The sequence below is a fragment of the Hemicordylus capensis genome, chromosome 3 (assembly GCF_027244095.1).
Source record: "Hemicordylus capensis ecotype Gifberg chromosome 3, rHemCap1.1.pri, whole genome shotgun sequence".
Classification (NCBI taxonomy): domain Eukaryota; kingdom Metazoa; phylum Chordata; class Lepidosauria; order Squamata; family Cordylidae; genus Hemicordylus; species Hemicordylus capensis.
The window spans coordinates 20,526,028-20,542,393 of NC_069659.1; the positions used below are offsets into that span (position 1 = coordinate 20,526,028).

General features: G+C 42.2%; 1 protein-coding gene across 5 annotated transcripts in view; it reads left to right on the forward strand.

Moving 5' to 3' along the window:
* DEUP1 (deuterosome assembly protein 1) overlaps positions 1–16,366 on the forward strand; it is a 90,062-nt gene that overhangs the window by 56,128 nt on the left and 17,568 nt on the right. For 4 of the 5 annotated variants that reach the window (XM_053308208.1, XM_053308210.1, XM_053308207.1 and 1 more), the window contains 3 exons: positions 205–350; positions 5,029–5,134; positions 11,978–12,172. In XM_053308208.1, the coding sequence (XP_053164183.1) occupies positions 205–350; positions 5,029–5,134; positions 11,978–12,172 (447 nt within the window). The remainder of the gene's footprint in view (positions 1–204; positions 351–5,028; positions 5,135–11,977; positions 12,173–16,366) is intronic. The other variant, XM_053308209.1, reaches the window with a different exon arrangement.

Below are 16,366 nucleotides of genomic sequence, written 5' to 3' on the forward strand. Positions count from 1 at the left end.
TTTTATTTCTAAGTGACTTTTCTGCAGAGTTGACTTGTGAGAAACCACCAAAAGAAGTGAAGAGTGGAATCAAATTTAAAGCTGCTTTTCAAATAAAAGAATCAGAATTAGTGTCCATGCCGGAAATTTTAATGCTATACAACCATGTATTATCAAGCAACTGCTGGATGAATTATTTCAAAGTCAGTCTTTGAATTTGTTTAGAACATTGAAGCCAGGCTTACAGAAGTGAAGAATGAACTGCAGTCACGTGAAGATCTCTTGAATATGGTTGAACTAGAATGCCAACAGCTGTATAAAGAAGTAGCCAAACTTGAAGAGTATAAAAATAAGGAAGAAAATGAAGTGAAGTACGTATTAGAAACACAGGTCTGCACTGTGGGAGACTGTAACAGTGGCTGACTTTCTGTGCAGCCTCCTGAGAGCTTTTATAACACCATGGGAGCTGCTGCATACTCTTTTAAAAGTGTTCTTGCAATTGTACAAGAGCACTGTTGCAGAACACTGGAATTGCACAGAGTTGCACAACGCATTGATTGATTGATTGATTGATTGATTGATTGTTAGATTTATATACCACTTTTCATTAAAACAATCCCGAGGCGGTTTACAGCAAAATTTAAAAACAAGATGGTAAAAAAGACACAATTAAAATATTAAGTGAAAAATATTAAACAAATCTGATTAAAAATTTAAAACAAAAGCATAAAAGCAATACAGAGTACAAAGTATGACCATTATTTCCAGTTCCTGTATATCAGATCTGCTCAACTTTGGCCTCCCAGCTGTTTTTGGACTACAATTCCCATAATTCCCAGCCACAGTGGCTAATAGCTAGGGATTATGGGAGTTGTAGACCAGTATCTGCAGGAGGGCCAAAGTTGAGCAGCCCTGCTGTACATCATGCAACTGCATTTGCGCTGTCCCAGAGTTTGCTCAAGAATGCTCTTGCTCAATTGCGTGAACTCAGAAGCTCCCACAGTACTAACTACTACACTTGCAGAAAGCTGTATAGCATATCAGCCATCATTCCTCCCCACCCACTGCCGCATCTGGTAGATCTAGAATGCCATCCAGATACATTTTTAATGTAGGTGTTGAAATAAATAAAAGCTCTTTCCTCTGTGCTTATGCACATTTATTTTAGTGGGGTTTCCCTTTGTTTGGGCTGCACCCCTGGTGTACTAAAAGCTATTCTGGAATAGCTTGTTGAATTATTTTCCATTTTGGAAGCAATATTTCCAGTTGTATATAGAAGGGGCGTCTGCTAATTTCCCTATATCGAGCATGGGAATGGAAAAAAAGACCTCCAAGGTCCCTTCCAATTTTATGGGGCTACACATGCTTTTGGTGCATAAGAAGTTCCGCTGAAATGAATGGGAACTGTGCAAGAACTTCTGCACTCTTGCTTAGATCTCAATCATTTATCATTGCATAATTTTTTGCCATCTGGAAGAATGTGTGCCTCCCCCGGCATGTGTGCATTCTTAGTTTCTTTTTCTGCCAACACTTCTAATAGTATATGAGCCAGCTGGAGTGGTCAGTACCATCTGGGGGATGATTGCCTGTTGTGATTTTTGACAAGGTTTACACCGCTAGAAATGGAAAACAGGTGATAGCGTTGCTGTACTTTCAGTGTGTTCTCATGCTTTTATTACCATGACCAACAGGTCTTCAGCGGCAACATTTGCAATGGTGTTTTAGAAGCTTTTAGGGCTTTTAAAAACACAAAAACTACTATAAAAATGTTTCAATGTTGTCAGAAGAATAGAAATGAAAATTGGCAGGAGTGTCCCCCAAAGATTACTCCATGGAAAGAGTACAACCATTTGTTACCATAACCTTGATCCTAACCCTTTTCTTCCATGCAAAAATGACAGCAATTTTACTCTAATCATTTAGGGGTAGAGATAAAGGAGTGATAAACAAAGAAAGCTGTCGGTACAACAGTGCAATTGCCTCTTTTCCATCTCTAGAAGGGGTAGACATTGCCAAAAACTACAGTGACTATTCGTCCCCTGAGATGATCCCAATGGCCAAAATGTGTGGGCCTGGCTCATGGAATATAATATTTTGTTTCTGATAAACCTTAGGCTAGTGTTTCTCACACTACTGTTGGCAAGCAAGGCATTGGTTCCTTTTGACTTAAAACTGGAAGCGGCTTTCACTATTAATAACCCAAATGGTTTACTTTTAGAGTATTTTGTCAGAATTACCCACCCTTAAAAGAATACATGCCCTGTGTTTTGGTGGGCATCAGCATTTTTTCATGTCTTTCACATACTACTATGTGCTGCCAGACAGTTCAGGCCTAGTCAAAAAGTCCTTGTACTAGTTTGCAACAATAATTTAAAATCTTCCATACAATAAAAAATAAAATGGGATTAAAAATGATAAATAAAATCTACAATATAAAAACATTGCAGTCGTAGACAGGCAATAGCTTCTAAAACCATCACAGGGAATTAATTCAATAGCTCCAGTTAAATTAAAACCAGTCAACAGAGGAGTTCTGAACATCTGGCAGTGCAGCAGATGCCTTCCTAAATTAGATCTTAGGCTTAAACTACGTGTTGTGTGTAAGCTGATAGACTGTAGCTTAGTGGCAGAGCTAAGATCCCAGGATCAGTTCCTGGCATCTCCAAGTCAGGCTGGGAAGGACCTGTTTCTGTAATCTTGGAGAACCATTGTCAGTCAGTGTAGACAGTACTGAGCTAGACTGAAGATGGATCAGTGGTCTGGCTCTGTAGCAGGCAGTGTCATATGTTCTTAATATGCGATCTCTCCCTCTCTTTTAAACCCAAAGCTGCCTGGGGGTGCCGCATCGGAGCAGGAGTTGAATAGGAGAAGCTGCTTAACTCTACCCCCTCCCCCCGTCAATTTTCAGTTTAAAATCATCCTCCCACAACTGTTTTTGTTTCATCTGCAGGGTTTATTTATTTTATTTATTTATTGTTAGATTTATAGACTGCCTTTCATAAAGTATCTCAAGGTAGTTTCCAGTAGAAATATTAAAACAATAATAAAATAAATGGCTAATATACTGCACAATGATATGTCAATCTAGTAATGTGTGCACACAAGTTGCATTGCATTAGAGTATTCCCATTCGAAATTGTGGGCTGCTTAAGTGGCACAGCGGGGAAATGCTTGACTATCAAGCAGAAGGTTGCCGGTTTGAATCCCCGCTGGTGATTTTTCCCACCTATATCAGGCAGCAGCAATCTACGATCGTCTCACACTGCGCAGGAGGAGGCAATGGCAATCGGTTTGACTACTGCAATGCGCTCTACGTGGGGCTGCCTTTGTACGTAGTCCGGAAACTTCAGTTAGTTCAGAATGCAGCAGCCAGATTGGTCTCTGGGGCAAGCCGGAGAGACCATATGATGCCTGTTTTGAAACAGTTACACTGGCTGCTGATATGTTTCCAGGCAAAATACAAAGTGCTGGTTATAACCTTTAAAGCCCTGAACGGCTTGGGCCCAAGATATCTTAAAGAGCACCTTCTTTTACATGATCCCCACCGTACATTAAGGTCATCTGAGGAGGTCCATCTCCAGTCACCACCGGTTCGTTTGGTGGCGACTCAGAGGCGGACCTTCTCTGTAGCTGCTCCCAGGCTGTGGAATGCACTCCCAGCAGAAATTCGTAATCTTAATTCTTTAGTGACCTTCAGGAGAGCCCTTAAAACCCATCTGTTTGGCCTGGCATTTCAGAGTTTTTAATTTGTTTTAACTGTTTTAATGTTTGCCCTGGTTCTCCAGGGTTTTCAGCTGTTTGAATGTTTTAATTGGTTTTATTCTGTTTTTATAGTTTTGATTTTAATTGTTAACTGGTTTTACTTGTTTTTATTCTGTTGTAAACCACCCTGAGCCATTTTGGAATGGCAGTACATAAATCAAATTAATATTATTAATAATAATAATAATAATAATAAATAAACCCCTCCTGTATTCTACCAAGAGAAAACCACAGGGCGCTGTGGGCGCCAGGAGTCGAAATCGACTTGACAGCACACTTTAATATAATTTGCAGTCACCTAATGGCACAGCGGAGAAGTAACTTGCCTAGGGAACAAGAGGTTGCTGGTTTGAATCCCCGCTGGTAGACTATGGGAAACACCTATACTGGGCAGCAGCGACATAGGAAGATGCTGAAAGGCATCATCTCATACTGCGCGGGAGATGGCATTGGTAAACCCCTCCTGTATTCTACCAAAAAATCCACATGGCTCTGTGGTTGCCAGGAGTCGACACCGATACGACAGCACAACTTTACTTTACTAATATCATTTGTACAATTATGGCATTTGTGCAGCATTACTAAGCTGATGTACTGTTGTGCAGTATGTCAGCCAATAACAATTAAAAGCACACCACAGTGTGGTAAAGATTTTACCTTCCCCGTATGTGCCCCTTGCCCCTGCTTTGGGTGAAAAAGCAGCTTGGGGAGGATGATGTTGAGCTAGAGATGACAAAGGTGGGTCAAAGAGTTGAATAGCCTCTCTCCACCATCCTTATGCTATTTAGACAAAGCCTGCCCAAGGCTGTTTTGTGTTAAAGAAAAGAAACAAGAAGAAGGGAAGGACTTATGGAATTCTGCTTAAAATATAGTTGGAACCTTACCCACGTTCCTAAGTGATATGCTACATCGTGGTCCATGCTGTTCTGCTTGCAAGATAGCCTGGATGGTAAGGGCTAATTTTAAGAGTTTTCTCTAGTACCAAAACAAATCATAAAATACGCTTCTAGGTACACTCCCCATGATGTATCAATAGTGGGGAGAAGGAATATCATGAGAAGAAATTTGAAGCAGAGCAACTGCTCCAAGAGCGAAGATTTGTTTTAATCCAGAAACGGGAGTTTGTAAGGACAATTCCCGAGAGTCTTGCTTAGTAGACTACATCACTTTTGTTTTCTGTGACAGAAAGATATATTCTCTGTAATGGTATTTTTCTGTCCAGTTGGGATTTTTTGTTTTTAAGGGAGCATCTGGGCTTGTAATATTTTAATGATTCTTGTTTTAAAGGCTTCGGTCAGCTTATGCAAAATGTATCATGGAGTTGGAAACCAAAAAAGCTCAGATACTCGTCTTGGAACAACAGCAGGAAAATCAACAGAAAGAGCTAAACCAGGTATTCCCTTTAGAAATGTTTCAAAACCTGATCATTACTAAACACATACAAACACACACACCTGGGAACACAATGAGGGCAAAATGTTGACCCAAGCTATAAAACCACACTAGAATTATATACTTGGAGATGAGATTGGAAAGAGGCTTCCTATGCTAACTGTGTGCCTGGGATATCTTTGGTAAGTTTATGCCCGTTCCTGCAGGTGCTCTAAATCAGTTGTTGTCAAACTTCCTATCCTCAGGGAAACCTAACCAGGGCAGACAATTAATTCACATAGGCTGTCAGTCAGGTGTATTGGCCTTTGTCCTATGTGAATATGGAGAATGAACTCTAGAACATACTCAGTACTCACCTGCAGCTCTAAATTGTGTGCAAAGACTGATGAGAGTGAACAAGCTATTTTTCAGGGATGCTTCACTGCTGTTGGTTTCAGGTTTTGAAGCTTTGATGAAAATATGGATTGAAGAACTTATGGTTCAGCATCTGACCCCTAGAAACCACAGCTTGAAGAGTTAAATTGTGGATTCTGAAACCTAAGAAGAGGCTCTCAGAATCTGACACAGATACTGTAGCTCAGTTCACAAATGATGATCAGGGTTTGACTGTCAGGATCATATCTCACATGTGCATGCTCCCACCCTATTTAATTTAATTTAATTTAATTTAATTTAATGGATTTCTATTCCACCTGAACTCATGTCTCTAGGCAGTTTACATCCTAAAACATCATAAAAGGTTAAAACCAGTAATACAATTTCAAAACAACAATAAATGGTTTTAAAACAATTCAATTTAAAACAATTTTAAAACAATTTATAAATTTTGTGGAATTGTATGTGAAATTAATTCATTCACAAACATGCTCTGAGGCTCTTCCTGGTTCAGGCAAATAAAAGTTTGTTTTTACATTCAAGTCTGCCAAAGCAAAACTAGAAACCATGATATGAGGTGCCAAATATATATGCCTGATATTGATGTGCAGTACTGACAAACTATAGTTTGCCTGATCTAAGTAGTAAGAGAGGAAACTGAAATATGCTGCAGCAGGAGGAAGAACCATAGCCAAAGCATGATTTATTTATTTTTTGCTGTTTAAAATTTTTATTGGTTTTTACAATATCTTAACAATCTTGTTACATCTAATTAAGTAAATATTGACTTCCCGCTCACCAATCTGCGCGATTCATTAACTATACAAGTCAACCATTGCTATAGTAATTCAAAACATATATCCTACACATTGCAAACTCGATTTTACTCTACCCAACCTGCTATTATTACTAAATTTCAAACCCTGCTGAAAGGTCCATATTAGAAAAATAGTTCTTTAAGTATAGTAAGAATGGTTTCCAATCTTCTTTAAAACATTCCAAGTTTTCATCCCTTATCAGTGCTGTAAGTTTTGCCATCTCAGCATATTCCAAAATTTTTATCAACCAATCTTCTTTTGAGGGCATTTCATTGTCTTTCCATTTCTGTGCATATACTATTCTGGCCGCTGTGGTTGCATACATAAAAAATGTTAAGTTTCTTCTGGAAAACTCTCCTTGCATTATTCCCAGCAGGTAGGATTCTGGCCTCTTAGGAAATGTCATTTAAAATTTTTTCTTTAACTCATTCCATATCATATCCCAAAAGGCCTTTGCCTTCCAACAAGACCACCACATATGAAAAAAAGTTCCTTCACAATGTCCACATTTCCAACATTTGTTTGGAACATTTTTATACATTAATGCTAATTTTTGGGGTGTCAAATACCACCTGTACATCATCTTATAATAATTTTCTTTTAAAGTATAACAAGCAGTGAACTTTAAATCCTATTACCATAATTCTCCCCAAGCTGCCATATCTATATTATGACCCACATCTTGAGCCCATTTTATCATAGTCGTTTTAACCACTTCATCTCTTGTCTCCTCCAAAAGCAACAGCTTATACATCTTAGAAACTAATTTTTCATCGTTTTCACACAGCTTCTTCTCAAATCTCGACATTTGATCCTCAAATCCAACTTTAAGATCCTTCTTATAGATTTCATTTAACTGATGGTACTGAAACCAGTTACTAACCAAATTTGTACTTCGATTAGGTTTTTTAATTTACAGCCTTTTTCTTGGAAACATAACAACTCCCTATAGGTACCCCATTCAGATTTCATATTTGTCTCTTTATGTGCTAAAGCTTCAATCGGGGATAGCCATAATGGAGTTTTAGATTCCAACCATTTTTTATATTTTACCCACACTCTCATTAGATTCCTTCTTACATAGTGATTAAGAAAATCTTTATGCACTTTACTTTTATCGTACCACAGATATGAATGCCATCCAAACCTTCTATCAAATCCTTCCAGATCAAGTATTCTGGGATTTCTTAATGTTATCCATTCTTTTAACCATGTCAAACAAACAGCATCAAAGCATGATTTGGGTGTTACATGTGACAGACAAATCGCGGTTTGGCCAGAGATGGTATTTTGGGCTTATGTGCTTCCTCCTCCCTATCCCCCTGCATGCTCCTATTCCTATTAGATTCTCATCAGGATCTAAGCCACAATTCTTAGAGCAGAACCACAATATCTTGCTGGGCATCTCTTTGTGGGGGGAAGGTAGCTGGTCCTCCAAGACCCAACAACCATTCTCTATTACGGCTCTTTTATGACACAACATCCACACACATGATACCATCCATCAATCACAGAGCTTATAAATTACTTAATCACTTCTGGCAATACTTAATTGCACTTGGGTTATTAAGTATGTGATGTAGGATAGCTTGCTGTTAGCATGTTCAGTCCCTGCAGAATGTCCTGTCCTCCTTATATAAATCAAAGACTGAGCCTTACTTCTATGACATGTGTGACCTGTTTTCTGCATGCAATAGGTGGGATAGGCAACAAACTGGAAGTGGAAAATGTAAATGATACCTATATACCCCTCAATCAGTAGCAGTCCGTACTGGCAGAAAGGGGCGGTGGGGGAGGACAGCAAATGAGTCACAGGTGCAGTTCATTCCCATTCTCCTCTCCCCACCCTGGCAGAGAGGGGAGCAGTAAACAGCTGCAGATGTAGTTCATTCCCACACTCCTCTACACATATAAGAACAGCCCTGCTGGATCAGGCCCAAGGCCCATCTAGTCCAGCATCCTGTTTCTCACAGTGGCCCACCAGATGCTGCTGGAAGCCACAAGCAGGAGTTGAGGGCATGCCCTCTCTCCTGCCATTTCTCCCCTACAACTGGTTCTCAGAGCCATCCTGCCTTTTGAGACTGGAGGTGGCCCACAGCCCTCCGACTAGTAGCCATTGATGGACCTCTCCTCCATGAAGTCATCCAAACCCCTCTTAAAGCCATCCAGGTTGTTGGCTGTCACTACGTCCTGTGGCAGAGAGTTCCGCAAGTGGATCACGCGTTGTGTGAAAAAGTACTTCTGTTTGTTGGTCCTAGACCTCCTGGCAATCAATTTCATGGAGTGACCCCTGGTTCTAGTGTTATGTGAGAGGGAAAAGAATTTCTCTCTCTCCAAATTCTCCAAACCATGCATGATTTTGTAGACCTCTATCAGGTCTCCCCGCAGTCATCTGTTTTCTAAGCTAAAAAGCCCCAGGTGTTGTAGTCTTGCCTCATAAGAAAGGTGATCTAGGCCCCTGATCATCTTGGTTGCCCTCTTCTGCACCTTTTCCAGTTCAACAATATCCTTTTTAAGATGTGGTGACCAGAATTGTACGCAGTACTCCAAGTGTGGTTGCACCATAGTTTTGTATACACGCCAGCTGCCTCATTCTGCCTCGCCTCCCCGCCACCATTTTAACCCCAGGTGCACAGGCTGGTCATTGGCCCAGTTCCCCACCCCAGGCAAATAACCAGCCCATGCGCCTGAGATTAACATGGGGCAGGGGAGGTGAGGCACAACAAGGCAGCTGGGGCAGGGAGAGGAAAATTGGGACGAGCTGCACCTTCAGCTAGTTTACTGCCCCCCACCCCCACTCTGCCCATAAAGGCCACTACAGCTCTCACTATATCTGCCATTACTGATCTTTTCACTATATCTGCCATTAGTGATCTTCTCCTTGAGGAACTCTGATAATCCCCCAAGAAGCCTCAGGGCTCTTAAATGGTTGAGCACATTGCATTGCACCAGGTATAGAAAAACTTTCACAATCTGTTGAGGAGGCCAGAGACTTCCAGATCTAGACTTCCTACATTACCTTTGCTGTGTAGTGGTTGGGGATGTGCACGGAACCGGTTTGGAGGCCCTTTATGGGCCTCCAAACTGGTCCGACCGGCAGGTGGTTCTGCTGGTTCAAAGGCGGAGGGTGCAGCTTAAAGGGTGCAGGAGGGTGCACTGATCCCTCCTGCCACTTTCCGCCCACCGGCGTCTGATTTCAGTAAAGCCTGTCGGGGTGGCCACATATCTCACTGCCACCCCATTGCCCCCATTTACCGGAACTACCTGGAAGTATTTGGCACACCTGCACGCACACGTCATGCAAGCACACGCCCATGTGGGTGCAACGTGCCTGCGCCAGCACGCACAGGTATGCCAAATACTTCCGGGTAGTTCCGGTAAACGGAGGCAACGGGCCAGCAGAGAGTTATGCTGCCACCCCGACGGGCTTTACTAAAATCAGATGCCAGTGATGAAATCAAATGCCGACAGCATCAGGATAATCATGTGGGGGAAAGTAGGTATACTCCTGCCTTCCCCCTAGCCACCAGGGATTTTGGTCCTGTGATGAGCAACCTTTTTATTTTGTTGTGAGTGGCTTAGAATTGCAGTCCCAGTGTGCACTCTCCCTATGAGGCATGTACAGTACATAATACTGCTTCATTCTAATATTTACTATCCTCCGACTTTCCAGTGATCGTAAAGGAGCAAATTGTATGTAATCATAAAAAATGCAACAAAAGGGTCAATATAATGGGGTAAGAAATCAAAACACAGTTGAGGGTAATTCTGCTGGCTTTTTTTATTTTAGCATCCGGAAGGGTAATATTGTTCTAAGTAATATGAGAATGTATTGGCATCTCACCATTTGTTATTGGCAGAAAAATTATGGAAACCCACAATCTTCTTTAAACTCTCAGGAGCGAGCCAGAACAATGAGGGGGAAATGACCTTCAAGGTTATGTCTAACAGTATAGAACAGCCCATTAAGTGACACTGGTAACAAGCTTCTTTTCTCTGAGGGCAATTTTTTTAATCCCATATCAAAGTTTTATTTATTTTTGTTGTATCTTCTCTTCTGTGAGCTTCTAAGCATCATTTTCTGATTGTAGCTAGTGCTTTAACTATAGACCACTTTTCTTAGAAAGATGGTATGCAGCAGCACCTCTCACTAGGTATAATATGGGTCTAACACTGTTGTGAGATGACTCTAGCACTGAGCTTGTTTGGCAATCCTGCCCCTCTGGATTCTCCTCAGGGAAAGACTAGGAACAGGCCTCAGGCTGCCCCGTGTGATTCCCTGTCCTTCCCCAGTCCCATCTCTACAAGGATAGTTGCATGCCTTGAATTGTGTTTAATGTCATAGGGCCAAGGGAGATCCTGCATTCAAATACTTGCAGAATCTCCCTGTTCCTGTGTTCCCCAGCAAGGAAGAGGGTACTCACATCAGCACAAGCCTGAGGCCCACAGCCTTATTTCTTCAGAGAATAGATCCCAAAGAGGGAGGGAAAGCAGTATCCAAACAGGTTCGCTGGTATAATGTTATGTTTTGTAACTTTGCCTCAGTGCAGCCATTGGTACAGCTCACCATAATCATTTCTTTGCTCTCCATAATCATTTCTTTGCTGACAGAGTAGTCCTTTTATACCTTTCTTTTGTGTTTTTGAATACCAAGAATGGTATCTTGCAAGCCATTGCAAAACTGATCTGCTAACTGGGCAAAGGGACACCTTGGGAAATGATGGCTCCCTTATATTTAGCAGGGGGAGAGCAGCTGTCCCTATTCAAGACAGCATAGCATCCCTACATTTGTTGTTGCTTGTACCTCCCTTGTACTATAACCCCCAAATCCATAATTTTTGGATTATGAATCCCATTTGGACAGTGAACAACTTTATTATTTTTTAAATCTGTTTGCCATGTGAACTACTTTGTGACCTTTTAAAAAAAGTGGTATACTACTACAAATATTATATACTGCTTTTTAACAAAAGTTCTCAAAGTGGTTTACACAGTAAACAACAAACAAACATTCTTCCCTGTCCTCAAAAAGGCTCACAATCTAAAGAGAAACATAGGGTAGACACCAGCAACAGTCACTAAATTGTTGCTGTGCTGGAGTTGGAAAAATTGCTCTGCCTCTGCTAAATATGAGAGTCGCAACATTAAAAGGTGCCCCTTTGCTCATTTAGCTTGCCACATATAGCTAGTATATAATCCTTAATTAACAAATTGTGATCCTCCGTTCCATATGCTATGTGGTAATCACACTGCAGTAAAGGAGGCTAGGATACAGAGCATGCAGGTAGGTTTCCACCATACCAACCACTTTCTCCTAACTATTAATCTCAATACAAACTATCACATGTTGAACGCCTGGTAGCTCTGAAGTTGATAAACCATTTGGCTTTAACTTTTTTTCTGTTGATATTTCACTCCCAACAGCCATTTGCATGTGGCAATTAAGCAGGAAGACAGATGAGTGGAAGCTGAAACAAGCAGCAAAGCTGCTTGTTCTAATTATAAGACACTTTAAATCTCTCTGCCATCATATAGTTGGAAGTGTTGCTGTATTGGAACCAGAGACCCCAAAAGGTCAATGGTAGGTGAAAAAAGATAATATCTGAAATGCAGGCTCTCATTCTCTGCTTTTGGGGCCATATTTGCTGCAGATAAGGGACCGTCTTTATCAGGAAGAGCAGTCTCATCGCTCTGAGGTGGAAAGAATGAAGACAGAAATCTCTGGCCTGACAGAGGAGCTTCATCGGAAGGAGATCACTATAGCAACTATCACAGAGAAAGCTGCTCTTCTGGACAGGCAGTTACAAATGGAGCTAGAGATAAAAGAGAAAATGTTGGGGAAACAGGTATGCAAACAGAATGAAAAGTGGACCCGGTCATTTGGTCACTGCAGAGATTAGTACCTATTGATGGCTAAGAAAGCTATTACCTCACAGAATATAGGGGGAAACAACCTGACCAGAGCAGAAAATAAGACAGTTTGGCATAACACTAATCTTACCATATACCAAGTCAAATAATCAGGACTTTGTATTATTACAATACGTGAAAAGCTTACCAACTTTCTAGCCCATGGCTGACATACAGAGCAATGCACATGTATATCAAGAGAAACAGCCTAACAGGACTTCCTAACCAACTGCCCAGGAGCTGCGGGGAAGCAGCACCAATTTCTGATGTTCCCCAGGAATAGGGTTGCCATATTCAAGGCTCCCAAATCTGGTGTCCTAATTTGAATATTATGCAAATCATGCAGCAACTAATTTGCATATTTGTATACTTTTTCCCTCCTCCTCTGCCCTCCCGTGATCAGATCCAGAGTAAAATCCAGGCAATCTGGGCAGCGCATTTGAAATCCGTGTAAATCCAGGTGGAATTTAGCAGCCAGGTGGAGGAGCCAACTACCCTAAATTCCTCGGGGACATGGCAACCCTACCCAGAAAGCCCTCTGTGCCACCTGAAAAGATGTCCCCAAGGGCTGCACAACCCTCAGGGACTTTGTGGGAGAAAGCTGTTAACAGTCTAAAACTGGTATGTTAGCTTTCTATGCGGAAAAAGATTTTGTTTTTGTTTTTTACACAGAGCAAGATTTAAACATGTGACCTCTCACCTGAAGTACCAAAGTGCTACTTCTGCATATTTGAGATGGCCTTCACATGCAAACCCAGCAGAGTGGAGCTGCTTCAACACGGGGCAATCCCATGCTGCACAAGCATACACATGAGCAGGGCTGGCCTAAGGCAGTGGCCAAAATGCCCCCGACCAAGGGCGCAGAGGTTTAATGGGCACCAAAAACAGCCATGGCATGTCCAAAGCCAGGGCACCCACTTGCTTCCTCCTGCACCCAGCCAGCTGGGAGTGCGCACCCCTCTTCTCCCCAGCCAGTGTTTCAATCGAACGCTGACTGGGGAGGGATGGGAGAGGGTCCGAATGGACCCTCTCCTGGGCAGTGGCACCGTGCCCTGAATCTGACGTCAGGTGCAGGGGTGGGGCCAATACGGAGGATAGGACCCACCTGCCCCTCAGTGCATCCCAGTCAGTTGTTCATGGAATTGCTGACCAGGAGCTGCTTTCCCTCCCTGCCTCCTCACAAGGCAGGGAAAGCAGCTCGTAGTCAGTCATTCCACAAACCACTGACTGGGAAGTGCTGAGGAGCTTGCAGGCCCCGCCCCCTGTATTGCCCCCGCCCCCTGCGTCTGATGCCAGGCCCAGGGGGCGAGGCTTATGGCCGTGCAGGCTTTGCACACACATTTTAAAACACTAGGGCATGGTGGACTATTTTGGCCGAGGGCGCCACAACCCCTTGAGCCGGCACTGCACATGAGTAATGTGACTGGGAGCAGAGTGGACCACTTTCTTCACAGGCCAGGAGCCGTGGTCTGGAGGCACATGATGCAGCCACCTTGCTGAAGCTAAACTGAGCTGGGTCTGGACAGTGCTTGGATGGAAGCTTTGGGGGAAGCTATGAGTCTATACTAGCATCTATACATCCAGAAAAATCAGGAATGAATCTTTATCCCTCCCTGTCAGATTACCATTATGCCCCCCCGCCCCATACACAGCTACCAGGGGTCCAACCTGTGATAGTTTGTATTGAGATTAATAGTTAGGAGAAAGTGGTTGGTATGGTAGAAAGCTACTTGCATAGCCTTCTTTACACACACACACACACACACTTAACTACCTCTAATGCAGATTGCAAAATTGTTTCGAAATGCCACTTTTGCGAATCATAATAATACACATCGACAGAGGGTTATCTTTAAAGTAAACAGCTTATGGGAGCTGAAGTCCAGCAACATCTGGCGACCCAAGTTTGAGAGCCCTGGTTTATGTATTATTGTGGCCATAGTTGAATCAGAATACTTCAGCCAGAAATAAAAGTTTTCCTGGGCTAACCTCTGTAGATGGCAACTTTTTATCATGAGGGAGAAATGCAAACTCAAAATATTATGTTTGTCCTTTGAAGTCAGTAATAAAAGCTTTGGAAAGCACACTGGCATTCATGTTTGTCAGTCTATTATGTGATAAAACCGCCACTGATCAGATAAAATACAAGAATCTGCCAAAAAAAATATATTTTTTAATCTGAAGTGCATTTTTGATTAACATAACTAATATAACTCTCTTGCTCTAAAGAATGACAAGCCCATTATGAAGGAGACTTTCGATCTGAAGTAAATGAGATTAAATCAGCTTTTATTCAAGTAATCCAGTTTAAAAGTGGTGGATTAGGCTGTATGTTATGCAAACTGCTTGAAGTTCAGATCCAGCATTTTATTGTAATTGAATGATAATGGGGCATGTGAGCCCAGAATTCATGCTATTTTCTCTTTAACTTCCACAGAGGTATGATAAGTCCATTGCATTGCACAATAAATGCATACAGGTGCCCAACACTTATTTTATATCCCATTCTATGAAAGATAATTCCTAGCTATACTGCACCCTTGCACTGATTTTCTACTGATTTATTGGCCATGGCTTCCCCCAAAGAATCTTGTGAATAGTAATTTGTTTAAAGTGGTGAGAATCAGCACTGGCACTGCCCAAGATGAGACCTCTTCGCCTCTGGCCTCAGCCTCTAATGCAGCGTCAGGGGACGGCACCAACCCCAGCTCCCTTGTGACCCCCTCCACCCTTTCCTACCACTGCAGGGGCACATCTTTAACTTCAGGTTTGCCAGTGAGCGGGGAAGGAGCTTCCTTCTCGCCAACATTGCTGCCCTTGATTGATTGATTAAGTGCCGTCAAGTCAGTGTCAACTCTTATTTATTTATTTATTTATTTATTTATTTATTTAACATATTTGTATACTGCCCAAATCTTACATCTCTGGGCAGTTTACAACAAAATAAAAACAACATTAAAACATTAGTTAAAAACAAAAACAAGAAATTTAAAACACAACCATTTAAAATTTTTAAAGCAATATTCTAAAACAACATTAAAAACAATCAAAACAGTATCAGTTAAAAGCCTGGGTGAACAGATGTGTCTTTAAAGACTTTTTAAAAATTGTCAGAGAAGGGGAGGCTCTTATTTCACTAGGGAGCGCATTCCAAAGCCTCGAGTCAGCAACGGAGAAGGCCTGTCCCTGAGTAGTCACCAAAATGAGCCAGTGGCAAATGCAGATGGACCTCTCCTGATGATCTCAGTGGGCGGTGGGGTTCATAACAAAGAAGACGTTCTCTTAAATACCCAGGGCTCAAGCTATTTAGGGCTGTATAGGTTATAACTAACACCTTTTATTTTGCCCAGAACCATACGGGCAGCCAGTGTAACTCATTCAATACAGGAGTAGTATGGGCTCTCCTAGATGACCCAGAGACCAGTCTTAGTGACCACATTGCTACCGTACCTGAAGTTTAAGGGCAGCCAGAAGCAGCAAGTAGGTGAGCTGATGCTAAGGCAGTGGGGAGTGGGGGAGGCGGCATGCCTGCACTCATCATCCATCATGGAGGCACTGCCTGAAGCCTTTACATCACCTCATTAAAGTCACTCCGGAGAGAATTGTCTGTTAAAGCCCTCTGCCAACTGAATTAGAGAACTGTCTAATTCAGCAGTTGTAAAATGTATAAGGGCTTCAGCATGAAGGTGAAGCTCCCACCCTGACCCTCAAAGTGGTTTGCTTTGCATTTCAGTCGAAGGAGCCAATCCATATGGGCATTTCTTTATGCACCTGGAAGGTTCAGCTTCCTCCATCACAATGAATGGGGACCTCTCTGCCAATATAGCAACTCTGTTGGTACACCCTGCACCCAATTAACCCCTGCTAACTTGGCAAAGAGGCACCTTTTAATGTGGTGGTTCTCTTTATTTAGCAGGGGGAGAGTAACTGGCCCTGTCCACCCCCAGCACAGGACCTCTAGTGACTGTTGCTGGTGTCTACATTATGTTTCATTTTAGATTGAGAGCCCTGTGGGGACAGGGATCCATCTTATTTATTTATTATTTCTCTGTGTAAACCACCCTGAGCCGAAGGGCGGTATAGAAAAAGATGGGGGGGGAGATAGAAATCGAATTATGCCCACTTAAATA